General features: G+C 43.2%; 1 protein-coding gene across 6 annotated transcripts in view; it reads left to right on the top strand.

Annotated features, from left to right (window-relative positions):
• Positions 1-27391, top strand: part of KALRN (kalirin RhoGEF kinase) — a 1827638-nt gene that overhangs the window by 1143841 nt on the left and 656406 nt on the right. For 5 of the 6 annotated variants that reach the window (XM_069616664.1, XM_069616661.1, XM_069616663.1 and 2 more), the window contains exons 16-17: positions 11143-11262; positions 23555-23773. In XM_069616664.1, coding sequence (XP_069472765.1) covers positions 11143-11262; positions 23555-23773 — 339 coding nt within the window. The remainder of the gene's footprint in view (positions 1-11142; positions 11263-23554; positions 23774-27391) is intronic. The other variant, XM_069616662.1, reaches the window with a different exon arrangement.

Raw genomic sequence — 27391 nt, 5'->3', positions numbered from 1 at the left:
TTTCCCAGGAGTATAAATTGGTCAAAAATAAGAGAGGTTTAAATGTTCCCTTCATTGAATTCTAAACTTCCCAGCAAGATATTAGTTAGACCTAAAGGAATATCAATTTTAAAAATGCGTTGAAGGAAAGTCCACACTTGGTTCCAAAAAGCATTCACCAAAGAACATTAAAAAACATATGACTGAAGGACCCAATGGCAGAATGACAGGACCAGCATAAATCGACATTGGACATCTTGGACATAAAGAGTTTCTTAAGAGTAATAAAGGGCGTATATGTGAAGAAATACAAAGTTTGAGTTATATTTGCAGAGACCGATACCATCTTAATCTTAGTCCAAATCATAGACCACATTTCATCATCAAAGTGTGTTCCACAGTCCTCTTTCCACTGCAGTTCAGATGACCACTTAGTATTAGAAGGTCTATCCACAATTAAAATGTTGTAAAAGTTAGAGGCTTTGACATCAAGGGATTCCATGCTGCATAATCTAATAGAATCAACAACCAAATCATGGGAATCCTTTCTGCTCATGGCATCCAAACATGTGTTCATTATGTTAAGGTATTGACCAAGAGGAAATTCTAGCAACAAAAGTGTGGATTTAAATTATTCTGCAGTAAGGATTTCGCCTCCCGTAATTATTTGATTAATACATTTTACTACTTTATTGATCCCAGCTTTCCAGAAAATAGGTCTGTCATGTATAGGTATAGCAGGTTTATTAATTTGATGAAAGAGGAAGTCCTTTAAATAAGATTTAGTAAGATGTATTGCTTTGGAAAACCCCATCTTGCATCCATTAAAAATATAAATGATGTCCTTGATGTCAAATGGTAAAACTAGAGAATTATGAACAGTCAATCAAGTAGGTACATTCATGTATTTACTAGGGGAAAACCAATTCTTGGCTTGCTTTGGAACAAAAGCTCTATGATCATTTTACAAGTTTGGAAATCCTACACCACCCCAAGCATATGAGTTTTTAAGTTTACTACAAGCAATTATTTTCTTTGTCTTAGGACCCCAAAGGAAATCAATAAGTATCTTGTTGATGCATTTAAAAAAAGAGGGGTGGCAAAGAAATGAGGAGCATTTTTTAGTAGTATAGAATCGCACGTGTGAACATCATTTTGATGGCCTCTAATCTTCCCCACCAAGTAAACATAAGGGGGAACCATAAAGTTTCTGATTCACTTAATTTTAATATCAAATTTTGTAGATTTATCTTAATCATTTGAGCAAGTGAAGAGGCAATTGAAATACCAAGATATTTAATAGAAATTGGATTCCAACTAATACCAAAATGAGTAAAATCTTCCTTTATACAATAAACATAAAGTGAAAGCATTTCAGATTTATCTTTATTTAATTTATAGCCCGACATGCGAGAGAATAAGTCAATCGTATCGAATACAGGAGGGAGTGTTCTGCTCGGATTTTCAAAAAAGATTAATAAGTTGTCGGCATATGCAGCAAGTTTAAATTCATAACTACCACAGCAAATTCCTACAATATCTTTATTAATTTGTTTTAATACTAATGGGGGTTCAAGGGGCAAACAAATTAAATAGGGGAAAGGGGACAGACTTGTCTTGTACCTCTACGAAGGAATAATCGGGGAGATAATTGACCATTGATAAAAATGGATGCTTTTGGATCAGAATATAGACGTCTAAGCAATTGAATATAGCCATTTCCGATACCATGCCACTTTAAGGCTAAAACAAAAAATCCCACTCAACACGGTCAGATGCTTTTTCAACATCAAGTGCTTCTGCCATGATAGGGTTTGTTGGATGATATTTATGCAGTGAAGATTCATAAAAAGTCTAGTGTTAGCTGAAATAATCTTTCCTTTAACAAATCCTATCTGATCGGGTATAATTAATTTATGCATAAAAGATTCCATTCTATTGGCTAAATTATTTGCAGAAGCTTACAATCGGAATTAATTAATGTAATTGGCCTATAGTTCTTGTGTAATTCATTATGTTTGGGAAAGACAATCAGAAGAGCTTCCGTAAAGGAACCCGATGACTTACCAATCTTTGGAAAGAAGTTGTATAAATATTCTAGTTCTGGTGAGGGGATAGGAGAACAATGTGCACAAAAATCCATAGAAAATCCACTGGTCCGAGGAGCCTTGCCTTTCTTAAGGTCTTTAATGGCTTTGACTATTTCATGGACATGAATAGGGCTATTGATGCTAGTTAAATCAATGCTTACTGGATGATTGTTTTAAACGGTCAAAGAAAATCATTAAAGTCGATGTTAGAGTGTATGTGGTCTGAGGAATATAATTATTTGTAGAAATTGGTAAAGACATTAACAATATCTGCATCAGAGGATACTACTCTGCCTAACTCGTTTGTTAACAGCAGATATTTTAGATCTTTTTTTTATTTTTAGGTACGAGGCTAGAACGTTACCTGCTTTGTTAGATGATTGATATATTTTGGATTTAAACTTCATCACAACACTGCAAACTTGTTTAGTGCGTTTATTAATGGAGAAGCGAAGAACAATAATCTGTCTAAGCAGAGCATTTGCTTTAGTATTGTATTTTTTCTCTAAAATACTGTGACCATGAAGAGCATCTAAATCCTTTTTTGCATCCCTCTTTCTCTTGGCAACATGTGTGATAATATGCCCCTGCAAGGCTGCTTTATAAGCATCCCAATCGTTGGCCCGAGAGGTGTCATTGTCTTTATCGATTTGAAAGAAGAAATGGTGAAAGTCTTGAAAAGAATTTTCAAAATTAATGTCTTGAAGTGCGTTGTTAAATCTCCACCTGTTAACGCCATTTCTGACACATCCCAATTCTACATTAGTTATTAAAGGAGAATGATCTGATATTATTGAACTTTCAATAGTGGAGTGTATTATTGCATGTACTAAGGATTTGGCAACACAAATGTAATCAATCCGAGAAAGCAAAAAGATGATGTCCAAATCTGTACAGTGCGAAAATCTCCATGAGTCAACAACACCAATTTCCGCTAAACATCTTGTAAATTTAGTGTGTGACTTGCTATTTTTACATTGACAGGGCGGATCTTCTATCTAGATAAGGATCAAAAATTTTAAAGTCCCCACATAATACCAGATTAGGGAGGTCAGACTGTAAAACAATTTGGTTCAAATCGCACCAAAAGCTGGCGTCGGGATTAGTGGGTCCATAGACATTAAGAATCGAAAATATTTGAAAATCGATTGATAATTTAGCTAAGACCCATCTGCTTTAGTATTTGCATCTTTATGTAGGATCTGATAGTGCCCTTTTTTAATGAAGATTGCCACACCATTACGTTTACCATCTGCTTGACCAGCCCTTACCTCGCCTACCCACATTTTTTTCAATTTCATGAATTCTTGTAGTAATACATGAGTTTCTTCTAAGTGTCTTTATTGGATTGTTAAGATTTTTAACATTCCATGTCATGCACCTTATGGCTATAAACTAGGCAGAGATAAAGCTAATCATTTCAACGAAGAAGACATATTTAAAATCTGTTTCCAATCAAGATGCTTTCTTTAAATCCAGTAGTTGGCATACACCGTAACAAAGGTAATGTTCCTATGATAGCCTAAGGAATGTAAAAATGGGAGAAAAAAAACAAAGGGGAAGAAAAAAAAAAGAGCAAGCATTGCAACATCTGACAACAGGTTGTTATAAAATAAAAACTTATAATGTCACAACACTAAAGATATTCCCACCGAACATTTATGAGAACGTGAGATAAATCAAAAATAAAAAGCTTGAAAGTCAGAATCGCTATCTCGGGTGCCAAAAGGGAGTGTAGGCGCATCCCATAAAGGACGAAACAACAAGCAAAACAATAACAACTTGCCCATTCCAAATGGTTACTAAGTTAGAGTTCCAGAGGAGTCATTATTTCAGAGAAACCTCTTATTGAAATGGATCATGAGATGGATATAAAAAAAGAGGAGGAGGTAGATTGTCTGACTGGTGGTACCAGTATCCATTGCCTCCATCTTTTGTAGTTTTATGAAGTTCTTTAAATCCACTGGAATCTCAAATGAAGAAGTTTTGCCATTAAAGGGGACTTTACAAGTGCAGAGGTGGATCAGCCATATCTCGCATTCAATTGCTTGAGTGCAGGATGGTAGGAAAGTAATTCTGTTCTCTGCTGGGCCATGGTCTTGGGCACATCCTTTGAGAAACACATCCTGGGACCATTCCAAACCAGATGTCCAGTTCCTTTAGTCATTTGTAAAATCAGTTGAAGTTCTGTATATTCAAGAAGCAGAAAGATTATTTTTCTTGGCTGAATGTCAGGCTCATTCTTGATAATGCGTCCACAGGAGCTGCTCAACCCCGACAGACCCTCAAAGGCATGGCGCACTCATCCACACTAATACATGGCTGAGCTCATAATACCCCTGGGGGAAAGGGGAAGTGGATAAAATAAAAAAGACTGTGACCTTATTGAAATCTACAGGGTGAAGAAAAGAAAGGATACAAGGCAGGTTACATTAAAACATCCTGACTCAAACCTTCCTGATATTCCATAGATGTTATAGTAATGAATGTATACCTGTTTATTCCTATGCTATCTTCCCAAAGGATACTCTTTAAGTAATCTTCTCTTACAAACACCAATGTCTCTTTTTTTCTCTTAAACCTCTTCGCTCTAATTGGTCTTGGCCTTTGATGTCCCACCTTTAAACTAATTAGCTTTGTCACTTGAAATGAGGCGAATTGTGTACATAGTCACATGGGTAATAGAGCTTACTTGAAAACACTTGTTGAAACTTGACTGTAATGCATGAAAAATAGTTCAACCTTGTGTACTGCTGTTGCAATGACTGCTTTCTCCTCGTAAACTCTGGTTCCTGTAATTTACCGGGCATACCACGCTCTCCTGTCTCCACGGGCTCAGAGTAGTCACAGCAAAGTCTGCGCAGTGTTTCCTTGAAACTGACTTTGTTTGTAGTCACGGCCCACCGCTTCAGAGAGTTCAAGTGGTGGAAAGGAAAAAACAAAAGTTGTGTCGCCGTGGCCCGGAATATAGAAACGCTGCTAGCACTCGACTAAGCTGCAGCATTCAAAGGGAAAAACAAATGCAGTGTCACTGCAGCCCGGATTTTTCGAACGCTGCTCTTAACTAAGCTGCAGCATTCAAAAGGAAAGCTTTCCCCAGGGAACCCAGCACAAGCCGTTCCGTAGCATCAGGGCTGACTGCAGAGCAGTTCTTTCCCAAAACGCTCACGTAGTTACTGAACCAAACGAGCTCGAAGGGCGCAACAGAAACCAGCGCAAGCATAAAAAAATAGATGATCTTTCCTTTGTTATTTAAGGCAAGTAAAAGAACAACTTGAGTTGTTAAACGGTTGGCTTTCCTTATATTATTTCATGGATTCTCCACAGAGAAATGTCAGTTTAAACTAATTCCTTCATAAACAAAAATTGAAGAAATGTTTTTTCACCTAGCTTCAGACTTTAAAAACGACTTTACGGCTCTCTCATGACACCATCTCAGCAACACAATGTCTCTCCGTATTTATCTTGATAGGCTCAAAGAGTTAGGCCTCTGTGTTGCTGGAGCTTCCTGGATCCTGACGACCTCAGCTGGGCATAGGACAATGAAAGGCAGTTGAAGCAGTTGTCTTTCCCAGCCAATCAGGACACAGGTTAAAACCCTCCATTTTGGCTTGGGCTAGTGTCAACACACGGAATAGTATGTTAAGGTCCAACTCCTAAACTCCTGACCCACCTGAATAAAAACATAACAAAATTGCCCCCCATTATGTGAACTAGTCTAAATACATTCTACATTCACTACAGTAGAGAACCCTGACAGTGACTGCTTTTTTAAACCCTACTCTGTGCCCTTTGTATGTTAAGAGGAATGGACGAATGTAGATTCAGGATGTTGGGTAGGGTTTTTTTGAGAAAGAGAGAAACATCATCCCCATCCACTCCCTCTGGAAAACCAAAAACATAGGTTATTTCTACGACTTCTATTTTCCAAATCTTCATTTTGTTTCTGAAGAGGATGTATGGATTTTTCCATAAGTGCAACTCGAGTGTCAATATCTTCACCCATGCTAATTCTTATCTCTACCACTTCAATTCTGTTTTCAAAAATCGGCCATTTGTTGAAATTTAATATTCGTAGTTTCCATGAAGGGTTTTGAGTGCTCTTATTTCCAAAAAATAGTCTCCATGCTAGATTCTATTATTTGGGCAGGAGGGAGGGGAGTCACGTTTTGGCCTTTTTAAGGTGGCTGCCACTGGCACAGATGTTTGTTTATTGGCTGGGGATTTAGCTTGACCTTTTAGTGAGGTCCCAGTTAGAGGCAAATCAGATCAGCTAGGGGATAGTTATATTATGCTGAGAGCCCCTCAAACGTTCTGCTATTGTTGTGGTTAAATATTTAAAGTTACAGCTTATAAATACAATGCTTGAAGAAAGAGGCAAAACAGTTACAAGATATCACAATGAACCTGTCACCTCTTGGGAATAACAGAGAATGATGTCAGTGTCAAAAATAAAAAATGATCTCTTCCACAAGTGATTTAATTTGTTTGGCACCTTTCAAATAAGTGAATAATATTAAAGAAAACAATATTCTCTTATATATTCATCACTCATCCAGAGATACAATGCCAAAACCACTTTGCAGAGATATGCAGTGAAAATCCCTGAGTGCAGCCTTTAAACATGGGCTAAAAGTACCTTTTAATGTCCTCATTCAATTGAAAGAGTTGATTTAAATGTGGCTGCCAGTATTGTCTTTTAAAACTATGCCACCACGTCAAACATCTTACGCGACTTGATGTCGCTGACAGGAAATGCAGAGTTAAACTCCACCCAACTCTGCTGCGTCGGGCCTCCTCGCTGCTTCAGCAGACGACAGCGTGTGGAGCTGGAGAAAAAAACCGCACTGCTTTAGATGCCAGGTAAGGTATAAATAAAAGTAAAAACACGTAATAGGACTCCTCTGGAATTAATAAAATATCGAAAGAAGCGGGAGCTCCGTTTTAGCTTACCATTCCATGTAGCGTGTAGCCACGCCCCCTCCCTACTCCAGTTTCCAGCTCTCCCAACCGCCCTTTGTCACTAATTTATAAAGTAATACAGCGCCTGCTTGTACCTCCAGAGAAAGGCCCCTGGCTGAAGAAGGCCTTTGTTATTCGTTTTCTGCGTGCATTAAGCCTTCAAATCGCAGATCCTTTTTTGAAAGGCAAGGAAGAACCTGCCTGGCTAGACCATCTAGTTCAGACCCAAGGCCCAGCTGCTCTTTTCAAATGATAGCTTATTTGTAGCTGAGGTTTCGGCACTGCCAGCAGCTTCTGTCGTTTGAGTTTTCTCCGTTTCCTCAAAGGAAAATGCAAATGTTGATTTAAGAGGATAAAGTATGCTTTTATAATAGAGGAATTAAGAAAGTTAATTCCAGGCTTTCTGCTTTAACTAACACTGTGGATTAGCCACAAAACCTTTTAATGTATAACGCATGTACATTCTTTTGACATTTGTGATCTCTGTTTGTTGTCGTGAATCTGATCTCGGGCCTACAAAAGTATGCAATTCAAAAGTGATTCTCTCAATCACGGTCTCCCTTATACACAAGTAGTGGCTGCTCCAGTGATTATTTCAAGCACCAAATTAACAACTTTCTGTCTGAAAAGCAATGTTGATTGGAAGTAAAGAAGAGCAAGATCAGCCGGCTAATACCTGTTGGGTCTCCGGCTGCAAGTAAACTGCATGAGAACACTCTGGCACCATCAGTGATCAGAGGGATACGCGGGGAAAGATACGTATGCGTCTGTCCTGATAAAAGCAATGCATAAGGTTTAAGGCTGAACATTGCTGGCAAATATGTTCAGCTCAAACTAGGGTCAGGAAACCTGGAAGTAGACGAAGTTAGGCAGATCAATTCCTCCTTAGCTCGCACTTTGAGTCCCCCCTGTGGTGTTTAGAGATGGGCAGCAGTGCAAGGTTCACAGATATATCCTTTGTAGCACATTAGCAACTGCCCAGAGCCTTACACAGGGCCTTAGTTGGTGTATTGACAAAGATCTACTCGGGGAGAAATCCAAAGGGGTGTGAAGCTTTCTCATGATGCACTTGGAACAAGCGATTGTGATTATCATGGCTTAAAGGTAGTCCTATCATCCCTGGATTTTCTCCATTGCACATCTTAGTGAATAGAGCTGCTGTATATCTGAGATGCCACAGCCATATCATTATTCGCTTTGTGCGATTCTGTTGAATCACTGCTTCGCGTCCTCTGCTGTCCTATCCTGTCCATTGAATCCCGCCCATCAAATGTCTCCTCCCTCTTCCCACCTGCCGAAACCCTTTTCCTCCACTCCCATTCATTTCTTACTCGGCTTAGATTAAAATTGGCAGCCATTTACATGTGTATAGTGTGCAATTATTTTAAAGGTTCACTATATCTAATGGACTCTCAGCCAACCTCTGATGATAGTGGAGCATTAAGAGTCCAAAGCTTTGGACATGTCCAGTCTAGAGCATGGCGAATGGATTTTGGAGTACAAAGCATACCAGACATTTTAGAAAAATAAATAACTTATCTTAGCTATCACGTTCAAGGCTTTCGGAGAATACGATATAAGCAAATCGTGGACAACTGAAGCATATCCACTTTGATGTTACTGCTTCAAAGAGCTGGAATGTACTACCAATGTCTCTATGTAATGACCAGACCAGCTAACATTCAGGAGGAAACTGAACACCTGGCTGGTTTGCGCTGAGGCCAAGCAAGTCTCGACGTGGTCTATTTCCCTTTCATATGCCAAGGTGCTCTAGGTTGAACGTGTTTGACCTTTTATAAATACCCACACATAATGTATTGCAACCAAATGATAAGTAGTGCAACGAATGAACATGCCCCTTTGTATGTGCATGACTGCACTAGTTCAAAACAAAAGCTGGTCCAGGCTCAGACCGACTAAATGCCAAGGGCTCATCTGGCCAAGTGCTCCAGGTCATCCACCGAGCATTGCATGTATCACTGGGGGAAACGTCATCGCTTGTATCCATCCTGAAAGACCCAAGTGCTGATCTGTATGCGAACCTGCACAATTAAAATCATTTCTCGCGGGCCATCATTGGGAAATTATTTACTCCCGGTGTCAGCTGAAGTGGGTTACGCTGGGCCCGCCGCGTTGGATTGGAGCTGGTGAAGCAGATCATATCGATCGGAGTGCTGTTGGCATTTAGACGCAGGCAGTTCATTTAGTCGGTATTGATCGGGAGCGCTAGTTTTACATGCCGGAGACAGTGATTTCTTTTCTCGAAGGAAAATTGCATAGCAAATAATTAAATTAATCGTACAAGGGCGGCGCAATGTTCACCACTTTCAAAATAACAAATGGTGCACACAAAATAACTTAGCATGGCGAAAGAGGAACAAATTATTTCTATATTTGTTTACGCTGCCCTTAATTAAATTTGACTTGTCCGTCATGAGTTAAAGAGCCATCCCACGGAAAAGTAAATACTTATTTAATTGGTTTGATGTGTGGTGGAATTTGTCCTGCTACGGCCATTTAGGGGTGCCTTGTGAAGATGTGGAGTGGTAGCGTTTGAATGCATGTGGGTCAGGTAGAGGTTGTAATGGGCCATAGTTGGGATCATGAGAAACCATGGGGCAGGGGTGATTAGTAAGAAATGGCGCAGAGGGGGAGACCAGCGGTCACCTACTACACCAGTGAGAACAAAAGAAGGCTGTGGGCGATTGAGCTGGTTCCATATTTCACTATGTAACACCATCCGCTGTACCCACTGGTATAATGCATCTCCTTTACCTGCAATTACATAAATCTTAGTATGCCATTCCTGAGTGAGTGTTTCTTTGATATTCTGCAATACACATTGGGGTTCAGCCTCAAACATGCCAAAACATAATAGGCGGTACAGACCAGGGAAGTATGCCGTAGCGAGTCAAGTATTGTGCTGCTCCAGAGATACGTGGCCCACTCCTTTGCTCTCACACACAGGGCAGGGATGTAACTGCTGAGTCGTAGAGTCTGCCAAAAGTATCTGTTGTCCTTAATTGTGTTGAGATGTCTGCTTCTGTGAAGGTTTGTAGTCTGTTGGTTTTGTTGAACATTTCTGCGACGTGGGGACTCGTAAGAATCTGGACCTTCGGAATATGTGTGTTTGCCAGTGGTGGTTGTATGTGCCCCCTGCTGTGCAAAAGCTTGGACATTTCTTATGAGGAGAAGCAACATGTTTTCTGGGTCCAGGAACTCGAATGGACCATAGACATTCCCATCAATCCTTTTTCAGGGACAAGATCTCACACAAGCATTTCAGACCGTGACCAAGAACACAACTACCAGTTCTCTGAACCATGGATTGAATTTTAAGTATGTATAATACTCCATAGCCTGCACCCCAATATGATGCCTTCTGGTAACTCTTGGTCTGTATGAAGGCTCATTTAAGCTTTTCAGGTCAATGAACATGCATATGTGGCGGGAGGATAGCTCGTGGGCAACGCGCTCCTCTTGGAAACAAGACTACATACACTGAGCAGCGCAGGTTTGATACACAGACCCCGTCTCGCGCTTAGAGGTTCGAGTCCGACATGAAACGTGATATAAGAAGCCAATTTTGTTTGTGTATGCTTGCTTCTGCACGGCTCGGTATTGGATTAGGGCAAAGTTGGAAAAGCCTCCCGCCTTTTTTTGCTTGTGGTAGCACCAGTGTCCGAGCTATCTGTGGAAGGAGACCTCACTTGTAGCTTACCTCAAGTACATCCGCTTGACATATCTTAAGAGTTAATTGAAGAAGTTATAAAGTACCTCTTATCACCTCTGTACTCTGAGAGAAGTGAGGCACAGGTGGCTGGAACAAGAAGTCCCCCCGGTCCCTGGCTACTGCACCCCCCAACCCCCCACAAAGCCCTGTTTTCAGCCTCATAGATTTGAGATCATTATCTTCCTTACCAGATTCACCTGTGAGCGGTTTCCATAGTTGTGGTCTTAGTAAAGAGAACAACCTACCTCATTTTGTCTGATGTTGCCAGAAATCTCCCCATTTGCGAGCAACACTATTATTTGAATGGGACGGAGCAGTCAGATTAAGTTAATACGGGCACAGGTCAATTTTATTGTTTCCTTTGTATTTCTTTTGCAGGTTCTGGGCTGGATACGGAATGGGGAATCTATGCTCAACGCCAACCTGGTCAATGCAAGCTCTCTGTCGGAGGCCGAGCAGCTCCAGAGGGAACACGAACAATTCCAGCTGGCCATCGAGGTAACACGTTCTTAATGGAGTGGTTCTGCCCTTAGTGAAAGCAGAGGCGGGTTTTATCTCTCGCTCCTGAGCAATAGCTCTTAAACATCTCATCCATGAGTCAAACACCACATTAGTTATATTAAAAAAAGGAAATGAAGAGTAGCTGATGGGAACGACCCGTGCCCTCTGTCCACAGGGGTAGGCGATGGAAAGCTTTGGCCCCAACAGTGTAGTGTATATGAAGTTGCTATATGCACACAGGAGCTCACACTGAATACAGTCATTCTAGACGATCACTTAACATCGGATACATCAGAGATGCCACGGGTCTGCAAAAACATCCACTGATGTGCAAGAGCAGCTCTTCTAAAATGTTTCTTGAACCGTATATCAAACGAAATGTCATAGACCGATTTAGCCATGTCAGCTTATCTTGGCTTGCTACAGTTTGTACAGAAAAATTGAATAATTCTTAATGTCGATTTCCATTGAAAAGGTCAAATTTGCATGTGCTTCCGTAGCCAGACCTGGCAGACATTATGGATTTGTCAGGGCAGTGTTAGCTGAACGTTGCACTTTTGTGATTTACACACTCTTTTTAATATTTATAAATGTACATGAAAGAGATTGTGGTCACTGAGCAGTTGCATTATGGATAATTTAGCGGCAATGATGGGTGCACAGATGCTTTACGATGCTAGTCATGGATTGACGCAGTGTAGTCTGCTTGTTTCAATCGGAAGGGATTTCCTGAATTTCGGACGGTTCTCTAGTATTGAAATTGGGGATCAATGGTTTAGAGCTACCTACTTATTAGGCTTTGTGTTCTGGTTTGTTACCTTGTGTCATATAGTGCAGGTTCTATTAAAGTGATGCGAGAATATACAAAGAGAGATTGAAATCTATGGAGGGAGGAAAAATCCTCTAGAAAAGCTGCATTGCTTAAATCCTCTTGTTGATCCATTTCAATATTTTTTTCATTAGTCTCCTCCTATGTAAATACATTTGTGCATACCAGAACCTTTCCACAAGATACATTTAATTGCTCACAGTGAGATGTTTCAGTGGTGCATTTTCTGCACGATCAGCCATTTCCCTCAGAATAGAGAAAAAGAGGGTCCACTAATTCTGCACATACAATCTGAGTGGGGCTGTCGTACACTACCCAACTTTGGGATCTGAGATTTTTGTTCATCATACAGGACTTTGACTGGACAAGACAACCTCTGGATTTCTTTGGGTATACAGAGCAAGCTGATCAGATTTGTACCTGGCCAATCAAAATTCGTGTTAGTGATTCAGAGTTTTGCTCCTGAATCATGCGGATTGAAAAGGCAGGCCGGTGTAGAATTATTTTCCCTATAGGTCACACATACATAAACTCTGAACTACTTGCTTTTAATGAACCCACGAGAAGGGAGCAAGTACTCATACAAGCAAATTCTTAACAATTGGCTTAAAAATCTGACCATCACTAGTGCCTAACCTATTGGAGGTAGTACACACTGTCACAGACATCCTCAAGAACACACCAACTCTAGCAGACAGTCAGTTCAAGGGGTTTTATTTAAATGATTGAGTAGGGTCACACTAAGGGCCGTCACCCTCTCTCGACTCCCATGGGCATTTCCCTCCCTAGCTCAGGTGTCCCCAAATCGCGCTGTGTTCACTAGAGATCGTAATCCCTATTATCCAAAAAGTGAAGCTGGTGGATGAGGGCCTAAAGCCAATCCTCTTCTCTTTATCACTCCCTCTGGGGTCAGTGTGGGTGGTCCATCCTGGGGTGCCACAATAAGAATGTTCTCAAGAAGTGGGGCCTTCCAGTGACACAGCGCTCACTCAGCCTTTGTGTCCCGTGCTCTTGTGATCCTTTTCCTGATCTTCTTTCCTTGATTTCCCTTCCTCTCACTCTCTTTCTCTCTTTATTCCTTTCTGATGTTCCTCACTCTACTGCTACTCACCCTTATTCCCTACTACTGTCCTATCCCCTCTTTGCTACTTTCCTTCCAATCTGAAAATCTCTGACTGCTCTCTGCTACACTCTGCTATAACTCTACACTCTACTCTCTTCCTCCTTTACACTCCACCCCTCCTCCCACCGCAGTCCCCCTTCTTGGACTCTCACGTTTCTCAGTCACCCACTGTAATCCGACTTAGTCTCTGTCACCATGCACGCACTCGCAGCCACGTACCACTTTCACTCACTAGTCAATACCTCACCTTGCAAACGCTCTGTAATCTTCCCCTACACTCTCCTGCATTGTCCTTCCCACCACCTGGTCTTTCTGTCCACCTGTTCCTTTGACATCTCCCGAACAACCCCCTGCATCCTCCTCTACACTGCTCCTCCCCTTCCCATTGGTCCAGGAGCCCACCTGGATCCCCTGGCCAATCACGACCTTGTTGTTTCTTTCCCATGGGTCGTTTCATACAGGTCCAATGCTTTAAAGCACCTCTGAAACCTCGCCCCGTTTCCAAATGCGGGTCTGCCGGAGTTTAGCAATTGCAGCTCACAACAAAAAGTGTCAATTTCGAAATTCTTGTTTCCGTGGTCTTGAGCCTCTCGTTCGCAGGTTTGCACCGCATACCGCGTCACTAAGTTGCTGTGCACCCGCGTATTACTCGTCATCGATGGGTTGCATGTTTCCTCCTCCGCTCCAATGGCTTTTAGGCTCTGTGTCCTGGAAGAGAAGAGAAGACTGGCTAGAACATGCCATGTTAGGTTTAGGGTAAAAATGGTACTTCCTAATTGTAGCTAGGTACTTGTCGATGGGACAAAAACTGGGGGCCTACCTACTCCCCGGTCCCTCCTGTGGAGCAGGACTGGCTCTGGCACACACCCTGGTAGGCCTCCTGCCCTCGTTTGAAAGCAGTGCCCATCCCATCTTAGCCGTACCAGTGAACAAAATCTTTCTTTGCACAATTGGACTGTTGTCGTTGAAACTCTGTGTAATAATATTCTGAGAATTGGTAATATGCAATGTAGTGAGTTGAGACAAATAATCAGTGTTCATATGTAGCATCTACTCTGAACAGTACTGATGAAATATGAACAGTACTGTGGCATTAGTAAAGGAGGCCTCATTAACAGTTGTGCAAAACGTTACTACTAGTGAGAAGCACTACATGTGCATAAGTGTTAAGCACCTGTAATACACTCCATATCAATGACACTTGTGCAGAACGTCTGGGCAGTGCTGATACACACTGCAACGTTAACTATGCGCGTGTACAACATCTGGGCAGTAGTAACGGGCTCTACAAAATGTACCTTTGCAGAGCCTCTGGAAAGAATAGAGGCAACACTTGTGCAGAACATTAAGTTTAGTGATAAACACCGTGTGCATGTGCTTGAGTCTGACTTCAAAGCAGCAGTAATAGACCCGATATGCATGACATCTGTGTGGAATACCGTGACACTACTAACAGAAGCCAGTAGTAATGGACACCATCACGCCTGATCACTTATTTTGTGACTTTCCTGATGTTGGGGACAACAATTCCCGTGTTCCTTCCCAGTTGACAATGTTGTCTACGGATCATGGGAGTTTGAAGTCCAGGACATCTAGATTAGGGACATCATGAGTAGCAATGCTATCACATGTACCTTTTGCGGAACATCTGGGAGATCATAGACAGAGTATAGGCTAAATAGTAGCATTTATTATGTAGGGCACCTGAGCAGTGGTGATAGCTAGAATATGAACTAAACTTGTGTTGGACACCTGGCCAGTGATAATATTACAAAACATTAACTGCACTCTGGTGGAACATCTGGGGAATAGTAATAGACCCAGCACGATCTACACGTGTGTACAGTGACTGCCCATGTGCAGTAATTCTCAGCAATAATAATAATGGACACAATATGAACTAGAACTGTGCCCAATATCTGGCCAGTAGTAATGGACTCACTTTTTGTGATAAAAGTAATGTCTTTGCGCGAAACATCTAGGAAGTATGAACAGGCTGAATCTGCACTGTACTTATGCTGGTGTTCTGGGCATTGCTAATGGAGGAAGTCTAAGCAGGACTTGTCCGGAACACCAGGAGACGCCTCCCACCGCCCCCCGCCAAGGACCATTAATGTGGTCAATAAATAAGATGGACACAATATTGGGCTAGGCCAAAAGCTCGGAGCAGATACATATCATGCACAATATATGGAATGTTCTAATGGAAATAATAACAATGTTTAACTTCACAAAATGAGAACATGCAACATAACATGTGTGATGTAGGGATGGTCATTTATAAAGGCTAAATGGTGTTCGTAGAGTACCCATCCATGGATCCAGTGCAAACCATATGGGCAATAGTGACTGAGTATTAAAGGAGTAATGCACAACACTCGGCCAATATTGAAGCAGTGCACACAGACATTAATAGAATGAATATGAAAATTGATCCACACAAACGCTTCCTTGCACGGGCACGTAATCGGCACTATTTGGATAATTGGAGCGTAGGTGGAGTTGTACTAACGCACAGCAGTGTAGATTACTAGGATGCGGGCAATGTGAGTATGCTACAGTGGGGCGGCATGGTGACCGCGCGCAGGTCTGGCCAGTGTTAAGAGGTGCACACTGTGAGAGGCTTCGACACATGCTGAGCAGGATCATTACACAAGTGAGCATTATCGATACAGAATGCAGGCAGTGGTCCTCACGCAGGGTATGGCTGTCTGCAGGCATGTAAGCCAAAGGACGCCCACGTCCATATGATGATGGCATCTCCTTAAGCTCTGGATCCAGTGACCTTTTGGTTGCAGACTCATCGCCTGCTTCCCGCTAGTGTATGTCTAGGCTTTTGAGGGTAGTGAGGATAGGAGTGGTGCAGAAAGTTCCAATCTGAGGACCCGACCCCAAACCTCTACCCATGGGGTTCTAACTTCAGCTTTGCCCGCTCTCCTGATGACTTCTCTGACTTCTATGAAACCATATGCGACAAATCCTGGTCTCCTGTATCTGAGAACACCTCCTCCCACTTGAAGCAGCCCTGCACCTACTTGGCCCCTCGACGCTTGGTTCTACCGAGAGCTTCTTTTAAATTAGTTTCCAATCATCCGGGCAAAGCCCCTGCTCTTAAGCAGAAAACTGAACTGCAAGCATGCAAGAGCCCGCCGGCACAGACAAAGCTCAAAGAGCGAAGAACAAAAGAATTGAAGAGCAAAAGCAGTGGGGCCTGTGCTGTATTGACAAATCTACAAAGCGCATATTGCTCCGAGCCCCCAAAGACATTGTAAAACTTGCCTCCTCTCTCAATTGCAATTCTCCAATGTCTGCTTAACACGAGCATTTTAACAGGAACAGCGGTGGAGCAGCTGGACGTAAAATCCAATCCTTCTCTGGAATAGCTCGCTAAGTGCTTCTGCCAAGTATTAATCCCTGTGCTAATAGGTTTCCCTGTCTTGTTCGTACAGATGTACGGTGTTGGCGGGCTTTCCCGGATCACGCACTGTATAAGCAGCGCCCCTGACGAGATGCGTGGTGCCTTCAAGTACGGAAGACGAGGAGCCATTTCTGGGAGGCGGTAACGACTGCTCTTAAATGTCAGTGTCTGCCATACCCTGTAACCGATCTCGGAGTCCTGCACCATTGCCTGTTGAATCGCCTACAGCCGAGGCTTGGGCGTGAGGCATAGCTTTCAAATGAGGAGAGAAGGGGCTGCTTATTAACCCTTTTGATTGCCTTAATGACATGTATGTGATGTTAAGTGACACTACATTGCTGCCATTTGCATGTTCTCAATGTGCAGTGGTGGATCGCGATGAGGGATATGGTATATGGACTATCCATCGAAAATAAATTCATCAAATTAAAATCCAACAAAATGTATTTTTGAAAGCCATTTCCATCGAAATGCACTTTCATTGAATACATTTAGTTGGATTTCGGTTAGGGTTAGGGGGAGTGCCCTTGAGGGTTGGGGGAACCCCGCTGCCCCCCATCCATAAAGAAAATGTTACATGAAGCTGGCCAGCGCCGAAATACTTCAAAGATTTCAGGACTGGACAGCTCCATGTAACGTTTTAACGTGAAAAATAAATGTATCGAGATGCTCTCGTTTACATTTAAAAGTACATATCCATCGAAACTTGTCCATTCCGATATTCGATGGACAAGTTTTGATGGATATGTAATTTAAAATGCAAAAGATAGCATTTTGATGCATTTATTTTCGTTGCATTTTTTCGATGGATTTTCTTTTCAATGTTTTTTTTACCGATGGAAAGACCATAAACCGAGCCGCATATATATATACATGTCTTAATTTCCATAGGAAAGCATTGAAATCACTGCAGCGAAAGAGTTGATGGGGTTTGCTACCCATTGACAACAGCTCCAAATCCACATGCTTGCCCTTGGGCTGCCAGGTGTTTGTCTCATTTGTGCTGTTCCAATCTGTGCCAGTGAAAGCTTTGCTGGAGTGGTTGCTGCTTCTCGCTTTTTTATTGAAGTTCCTTCGAGCCTGGAAGGTCATGTGACACCCCTCTAATGTTCTGTCACGGTAGCAAACTTAGCGGAGATGTTGCGGTCTTGGCACTCAATGGTGAAATGGTTGTGTACCATCTTTAGTGACTTAAAAATGGGTGAAAGATCCTTTAAGGTGTTTGGGAACCTTTGACCCAGGTGACTCGGTCCTCTCACCACCATCTCCCATGTGTAAAGCCATCAGAAATGGTACGAAATAAACCACACTGCAACCGGTGGGGAGCTCGTGAAAGCCACCTAGGTATGAAAAAGCAATACTATGATGGGGATTTAAACCGACTTAGTGATGGTGCATGGACGACAAAGAAAAAGAAATGACCGGAACTGAAATAGTCTTCTCCATAGCGAAGGTGCATGGACGACAAAGAAAAAGAAATGACCGGAACTGAAATAGTCTTCTCCATAGCGAAGGTGCATGGACGACAAAGAAAAAGAAATGACCGGAACTGAAATAGACTTCTCCATAGCGAAGGTGCATGGACGACAAAGAAAAAGAAATGACCGGAACTGAAATAGACTTCTCCATAGCGAAGGTGCATGGACGACAAAGAAAAAGAAATGACCGGAACTGAAATAGACTTCTCCATAGCGATGGTGCATGGACGACAAAGAAAAAGAAATGACCGGAACTGAAATAGACTTCTCCATAGCGAAGGTGCATGGACGACAAAGAAAAGAAATGACCGGAACTGAAATAGACTTCTCCATAGCGATGGTGCATGGACGACAAAGAAAAAGAAATGACCGGAACTGAAATAGACTTCTCCATAGCGAAGGTGCATGGACGACAAAGAAAAAGAAATGACCGGAACTGAAATAGACTTCTCCATAGCGAAGGTGCATGGACGACAAAGAAAAAGAAATAACCGGAACTGAAATAGTCTTCTCCATAGCGAAGGTGCATGGACGACAAAGAAAAAGAAATGACCGGAACTGAAATAGTCTTCTCCATAGCGAAGGTGCATGGACGACAAAGAAAAAGAAATGACCGGAACTGAAATAGTCTTCTCCATAGCGAAGGTGCATGGACGACAAAGAAAAAGAAATGACCGGAACTGAAATAGTCTTCTCCATAGCGAAGGTGCATGGACGACAAAGAAAAAGAAATGACCGGAACTGAAATAGTCTTCTCCATAGCGAAGGTGCATGGACGACAAAGAAAAAGAAATGACCGGAACTGAAATAGACTTCTCCATCGCGAAGGTGCATGGACGACAAAGAAAAAGAAATGACCGGAACTGAAATAGACTTCTCCATCGCGAAGGTGCATGGACGACAAAGAAAAAGAAATGACCGGAACTGAAATAGACTTCTCCATCGCGAAGGTGCATGGGCGACAAAGAAAAGAAATGACCGGAACTGAAATAGACTTCTCCACAGCGAAGGTGCATGGACGACAAAGAAAAGAAATGACCGGAACTGAAATAGACTTCTCCATCGCGAAGGTGCATGGGCGACAAAGAAAAGAAATGACCGGAACTGAAATAGACTTCTCCATCGCGAAGGTGCATGGGCGACAAAGAAAAGAAATGACCGGAACTGAAATAGACTTCTCCATCGCGAAGGTGCATGGGCGACAAAGAAAAGAAATGACCGGAACTGAAATAGACTCCTCCATAGCGAAGGTGCATGGGCGACAAAGAAAAAGAAATGACCGGAACTGAAATAGACTTCTCCATAGCGAAGGTGCATGGACGACAAAGAAAAAAAAATGACCGGAACTGAAATAGACTTCTCCACAGCGAAGGTGCATGGACGACAAAGAAAAAGAAATGACCGGAACTGAAATAGACTTCTCCACAGCGAAGGTGCATGGACGACAAAGAAAAAGAAATGACCGGAACTGAAATAGACTTCTCCACCGCGAAGGTGCATGGACGACAAAGAAAAAGAAATGACCGGAACTGAAAGAGACTTCTCCATAGCGAAGGTGCATGGACGACAAAGAAAAAGAAATGACCGGAACTGAAAGAGACTTCTCCATAGCGAAGGTGCATGGACGACAAAGAAAAGAAATGACCGGAACTGAAATAGACTTCTCCATAGCGAAGGTGCATGGACGACAAAGAAAAAGAAATGACCGGAACTGAAAGAGACTTCTCCATCGCGAAGGTGCATGGACGACAAAGAAAAAGAAATGACCGGAACTGAAAGAGACTTCTCCATAGCGAAGGTGCATGGACGACAAAGAAAAGAAATGACCGGAACTGAAATAGACTTCTCCATAGCGAAGGTGCATGGACACTGAAAGAGACTTCTCCGGACGACAAAGCTGGCAAAGATTTTCTTATTATTTTAAAATCACGGAAGTAGTATACATTCGAGCAACAATTTACTGGCCAAAAGAGAGAAAATGAAGTTTGGGAGATATTCATGAAGACCTATTTCAGGTGTTTGACTTGTAGACACCAACAGATGCAGGCGCAACGCTGTCATCCCTGAAGCATCTAAATCTACTGGATGTGCTGCCGCTTTCTGACTGGTGCTGACATGCAGCGTGCACGGCTTAGTGTTTGCGGCCATAGCTGAGATGTCTCCTGGCATCTCGTCCTGTGCAAGTGAATAGGAAGTTCATTCTATTTGATGACTAGGCTCTGCGCATCCTTCATGCTGTACTCTTCTGTGTCTTTTCTCAGTAATGATGCTTTTCCGTAAGGCAACTTGTATATCATGTATCCGTTGGTTTAGCAGGTAGTGCTACATCACTTCAATAAGTATCACGACCCGCTTAACACAGCGGATGGATATTATATGTGGGTACGATGTTACATCGCCAAGCTTTTTTTCGTGGAGTTTTTTGCTGAAAGGTTTCGGCCAAAAAAACTCATCAATGAATATTGGGGTGGGCAAGGGAATATAAGGGATAGGGGGGGGGTGTAGGGAATAGGCACTCGAAAATAGGGAAGGGGGATCACGGTGGAACTGCCCAAATAAAATGTCAATTCGTTTTTTCGGCCGAAAAAAACTTGGCAATCGAAGTACGTAGACCCCCATATATGTTGCGATATGAAAATAATTCCTCTTGCTGATAAAAGATGCAGAAGAGCAGCGTATGTATCACACCTCCAGAATACACCGCATATTGATTTATGTCTTGCACTCATTGTTCTGCCTGTTTGATGGCCACCCATTGGATATTTGGGGTAGTGCACCGATTGTGTATTTTGCTCTGCCACAGTGGTGTGAAATAGATCACAGGTTATGGCAGACTCTCTGTCCAGGCTCAACATCCAAGGGTTGTTGTGCGTCTAATGAATTCTTGCACTGGAATATCTTTAAGGGGAGCGCCAAGAATCCACCCAACCAGCCTCGTACCTCGTCCATACACGCTGATGTCAGGCAACTTGAAACGTGTTTCCGTCTGAGTTAGATGGTTCTAACGTAAGTTTCTCGCGGCAGCCCAGTTACGCATCCTTGTAGGTGACCTAAAGCAATAAAGCGCCACTGATATCCACTCAGGCATCCGTGCCAATTAAAAGGCAGCAGTCCTTTATTTAATTTCAAGATTAGTTTGCCACACATGAACGACCCACATCTCTGTCGTGGTCATGCTTGTCTACTCTTCGATGTCTGCGGTGCTTTATAGAAACGGGGCAGCCATGACGGAGAGCAACCTTTGTGTGCGCAGAGGCCGGCTTTGACAATCATACACTAAATACATTGAAATAGTGGGGCCTTCTGAGCTTTTAATGTGTGTTGCTTTTGGGTTAGGAACACTCTATGTTGAAGTTGGATCTTGCCAAACAGTGCCTACTTGATGATAAGACCAAGGCACCTGATTCTATAGCCCCCTACTTTTTCAGACCCAATCAACACCACTGCGCATGAGAAGGCCTCTATCGGCTTGATAGCCGATGGTACCCTGTTCCCCAAACTAACACTTATTAGTTTAACCAACCCATTTATCTTCTGCTTTTCCATCATTGGCTCTAATCATTGCAATCATCCTGGAACCACCTTTTTGTTTCAAAGCGCATTACCATGATCAAGGGCTACACAACACCTGTTCACAAAGGAAACAAATTCTCGTAGAAAACTAGAACTGGTTTGCACAATGTGTTCACATCCTGTGGATCTAAACTAATATTTTCATATTATCTGCTTTTCCTGAGCTCCTCATTGTTTTTTGCCATTGACAGTGGCTGTTCATCTAGTATTGAACTGCGTGGTTTCTGCTGCTGCCTCCTTAGTGAGATTTCAGCCTTGGCTGACATGGGAATGATGGAATATTCTGTAATGGAGGATATTGTCTGAATACAGAGCGTATCGGTATAGAGACGATTCATATAGTGGAAATTGCAGAAGTCATTACAGGCCATTACCAAAGAGCCAGTCCTGCTTGTCCGTGGAGCCAATTGTGGCTGCAGAAACTATTTTTAAGGAGGCAATTTTTAGTAGATCCCCCGTAAACCATTGTTAATAGGCCCGCTGCATGAGATCAGGAGTCAGCAACATTTGGCTCTCCAGGTGTTTTGGACTTTAATTCCCATGGTCCTGTGGTCATGGGAATTGCAGTCGAAAATATCTGGATAGCCAAAGGTTGTAGACTACTGCATTTGGCTATAGGTCCATTTTCTAATGAGCTACATGTCAGAGGCTTAGGCGTAGTTAATTGCTAAGACTTCACTTGTTATATAGCCTTTTATCTAAAGCTAAGGCATTAATTGTTCAAGTCTATGAACTCCATTTTAAGGAGTAGATTGGCTGTTCCGAGCCTGTTGTTAAGGAGCCACTGATCTGAAGTAGTGGAGTATTTTGTTAAGAAGGCCTTGTAGAGCCATTTGTTTAGTGACATGGACCTTGTCACTTAAGTTCTTGTATTGTAAGGATCTGTAACCACTAATGAGCCTAATGTTATGTATTCTAGTTTCTTTTCTTTTTTAATAACACAATGTTTATTAGCGTTTGCATAGGTAAATTTACAACAGCATATAGTCAGCCACTCCTCAAAGCCATCCATGTGATATGTTCTAGGCCAAGTAACTGCCACTGTCACTACAATGATGTGAACAAACAAGTCTAACGGTGCAAGGTTATTTGCAAGATGAGTTATGGGTAGCCAGTTGATAGTCAATGCAACCCATTTTTCGATGTCGGTCAATACTCGTTATGGAGCCTATTGGCTATGGCTCCGTAACCGATTGTTGGAGTCCATTGTCTATAGCAATTCTAGATTCCTTGGCCCTTGGCAATAGCTTCTGTTAAGGAGCCCATTTTATGTGGCTGAGGCCCTACTGTTACGCAGCCCCTTTCCTTGGCTACAGAGCCTGTTCTTTGGGAGTTCACTGGTATAGAGGCCTTTGTCTATTTAGCGTTCTACTCAACAGCCCATTCGTAGTAGACCAGTTAGCCGTGGCTGCAGAGCCTATTATTGTGGGGTCTGCAGTCTTTGGCTACAGGACCTTTTTGTTAGGTAGCCCATTGTAATATGGTGTATAGTCTCTGCTAGTGAGGCGGCCTTTGTTATGACTCTCAATGTCTGTGGCCAATTGAAGAGAGTCTGCATTATGTCTAGGGTGCTCCACAGGACACTTTATTTTTAAACAACTTATTTAAGATGTGGATATGGGCAAATAATACTTCTGATTTAACATCAGAGTTGGGAAACTGATGCTTATGGAAATTGTAGGGTGTTTGGGACCTTGAGGACGAACCGCACCGAGACAGATGTTTAAAGCTTAGAATGTAATGAAGTGATGTAATTGGCAACTCTTTGAATTCTTTTTCACTTTCTCGCTTCTTCATGCTCTCACTTCACCTTTTACCATACGTCTGGCACATCTGTACAAACCTTTCTTTCCTCCCCACATACACAGTCCCTCTTTCATGCCACTTCCTTACAGAAGACCCACCAGAGTGCCCTCCAAGTCCAGCAGAAAGCGGAAGTACTGCTGCAGGCCGGGCACTATGATGGAGAGGCCATCCGGGAGTGTGCGGAGAAGGTAGCCATGCACTGGCAGCAGCTGATGCTGAAGATGGAGGACAGGCTGAAGCTGGTCAATGCATCCGTGGCCTTCTATAAAACCTCAGAGCAGGTGAGTACACCGGGAAGTCGTTTTCTGTAACTAATAGATAGTACATAGCTGTGTATTTTGCTGGTTTCATTTTATAGAGGAGTTGTGGTGATTGACTACCCAGGGAATGCAATTACCAGCTGAAACCCAGGCTGGTGTTATAGGGCCAAAACACACATTATTGACTTGTTCGGAGTTCTATGATCTTTAACCTCTACTGTCCAATGCCATATTTGTTTCACAAAACATATATGCAATTAGCCACCAATGGTGTGCTGCCCCATACATCGCACGATGAAACACAAGTATATCATCAGTGGACATCTATCAACATCTGTGTTTCCCTGTTAATATGTAGTTTTCATGTGATTATGGGATGCGTTTACCATCTAGTTAGTTTCATAAAAATGAAATGTGGTTTGTATGTGTATGCGCACTCCCCCTATTGAAAGACATGAGTGCATTTTGTCTTCGGACGGGGGGAGGGGTCATTTCGGAGGAGAGACTATGCTATCTTATGATAATTTTGCATAACACCCCCCGCCTGTTTTCCCGCCCCACCATGTAACCTCCTTAGCCTTTGTTAGTAACCTCACACCCTAGAGCCAAGAGGCCTGGATTGAAGGGCCAACCATGAAAAGCCATTGCTTCCCCGAGCAAGCCCACGATCCTGACATAGCAGGGCCATGGAACGTCAGGCCGTGAGGATGCGGCAGCACATTCGCCAGAGTTACAGACTGCCTCAGTATTTGGGCAATGGCTTGCAGAGCACTGGAGTGTGCTCGGTGTAGGAGGAGCCCCCTGGCACCTCCCGCGTTCTGGTGCTGTGCCATTCTACTCCATTATGACTACTTGTCTCCAGTTATCATGGGCCCTTCAGCTATTCTCTCTGAGTTGGAAACACTATTACAAGAACCTGCACCTAGAACAGTACCAAAGCACAAGGATCGTTTCAACTAATAATCACGTCCAACATCTTTGTTAGTTTGGCCGTTTGCTGTTGGGAAAAGAATCCTTTTGTTATTTGCTCCCCCTCTTAGCTGCAATTTGTTGAGTTTCTTCTTGATTCTGGGCTTGGGTATAGGTTCACCTTCAAAATCCCACCCACATGTCTTTTTGGACAGAGGATTCCAATGATCTTCTATGCAGGACTGGTCCTGCTTTAATTGCACGTTCTCCAGTGCAGGCTTCAGCAGGTACCGAAATAGCCCCCATTGAGACCTCGGTTATTGCTTTTTTGCTTGGAGCTTTACATGGCATTTTTATCGAGATCTGTACATTCTGCAATTTGTTAAGAAGCTTCTCTTGCCCACCTCTCCACTCCACTCCTCCTTTATATTAGTCTCTGTGCTATCCACACTAAAACTCCCAACTCTGCGTTCTCTTGGAGTGGAGGCAGTTTTTGCATGTACCTTTCCTTGGCTCCCAGAAGTCAATATCTCCATCTGGCTACCATTAGGTTTATGTGTATGACTTTATGCAATGCAATCCATTTCTCCAATGCCTCGTGTGGCATCACCAGCAGACCCACTATCGCTAATACACCCCAGACTGGTATGCCACCCTCGGGCCAAAACTTCAGCACACCAACTGTTGTGGGGCTTGAGCCAACAATCGCAAAATCGGCAAATCTCCTGAATTCCCCATACTGATAGCACAGGGCCAGACCCACCCTGTGTAGGGCGAATGGGTGGGGTTGGTCAAATTTCACTATCTCCAGTAGACCCCAGACTGGTATGCCGACCATGGGCCAACATTTCAGCCCACCAACTGTTATGGGGCTTGAGCCAACAATCGCAAAATCGGCAAATCTCCTGAATTCCCCATACTGATAGCACAGAGCCAGACCCACCCTGTGTAGGGCGAATGGGTGGGGTTGGTCAAATTTCACTATCTCCTGTAGACCCGAGACTGGTATGCCGACCATGGGCCAACATTTCAGCCCACCAACTGTTATGGGGCTTAAGCCAACAATCGCAAAATCCGCAAATCTCCTGAATTCCCCATACTGATAGCACAGGGCCAGACCCCCCCTGTGTAGGGTGAATGGGTGGGGTTGGTCAAATTTCACTATCTCCAGTAGACCCCAGACTGGTATGCCGACCATGGGCCAACATTTCAGCCCACCAACTGTTATGGGGCTTAAGCCAACAATCGCAAAATCCGCAAATCTCCTGAATTCCCCATACTGATAGCACAGGGCCAGACCCACCCTGTGTAGGGCGAATGGGTGGGGTTGGTCAAATTTCACTATCTCCAGTAGACCCCAGACTGGTATGCCGACCATGGGCCAACATTTCAGCCCACCAACTGTTATGGGGCTTGAGCCAACAATCGCAAAATCGGCAAATCCCCTGAATTCCCCATACTGATAGCACAGGGCCAGACCCCCCTGTGTAGGGTGAATGGGTGGGGTTGGTCAAATTTCACTATCTCCAGTAGACCCCAGACTGGTATGCCGACCATGGGCCAACATTTCAGCCCACCAACTGTTATGGGGCTTGAGCCAACAATCGCAAAATCGGCAAATCCCCTGAATTCCCCATACTGATAGCACAGGGCCAGACCCCCCTGTGTAGGGTGAATGGGTGGGGTTGGTCAAATTTCACTATCTCCAGTAGACCCCAGACTGGTATGCCGACCATGGGCCAACATTTCAGCCCACCAACTGTTACGGGGCTGGAGCCAACCCTCTGCCTGCAGCTTTCTTTTTATGTTTGCCACTCTCCTCCCATCTTTGGTTAACGAGGAGGATTTCAAGCACTCGGAAGCCTCATGGAGCCGTGGTATCACTTTATAAATGCCACTGCTTTGGCGCTTCGTGAAGATACTAGCTATATAAGGGGGCGGGTGGGTCTGCAGCAGGCTCAGGCAGACTCGCTCAGCATCCTGGCTCGCAGTGCACATTCATGGCGCTTTAAACTCGTGTTTCCTTGCGGGCAGTTTTCATATTTCTGGGACAATGTCATGAAGCATTTCCATTGCTGCTTGCATGGACCACGTTTACTTGTAATTCTAGGAACAAATATGCAGACACGAGTCTCCCGGAGGCTGGCACTGAAGAATATTAATAATAGACAGGCACCTACTTACTGAACTCTGTGCTGTGTAGGAAGGCGTAGCAACGAGGGGGACCTTCACCAGAGACACTTGCCATCAAAGTTCTCCAAGCCTCCTACCTATCAGCACGGGTCTGTACTGGTTATGTCCATTCTGTTACCATGCACGCTATATGAATGACCTCACCCAGTCCCCCACGCATCTTGGGGTCTGTTATTCAGCCGCTATAGCAATGTTGGGGCTATCTGGAGCCAGCCGAATGAGTAGGTGAATTGGATGACGGGTCATCCTGAAAAAGACGACCATTTTAAAGACATGTGATCACTTTATGTGAAGTGAAGATGTCTTTTGTGCTGCCCTTTTGGATGTGAAAGTCTGAAAATCTATTTTCTTTACATTTCTCGTTGATATTTTCGTTTTCCCTTCAATTTGTTTTGGTGGTCACATATTTTCTTTTTTATCAAAGGATATCGGTGGCTCTTTTCCCTCTTCATTACCCCTTCCCACTTTTTGAAATGTGCTTCAGCATATTTCTGTCCTGCAGTGCTTCCCCCGCCTCCCTGTGTTTTCCCCGCCCTT

Source organism: Ambystoma mexicanum, chromosome 9 (assembly GCF_040938575.1).
Source record: "Ambystoma mexicanum isolate Mex_15411 chromosome 9, UKY_AmexF1_1, whole genome shotgun sequence".
Classification (NCBI taxonomy): Eukaryota; Metazoa; Chordata; class Amphibia; order Caudata; family Ambystomatidae; genus Ambystoma; species Ambystoma mexicanum.
This window is presented reverse-complemented; position numbering and strand designations above follow the sequence as displayed.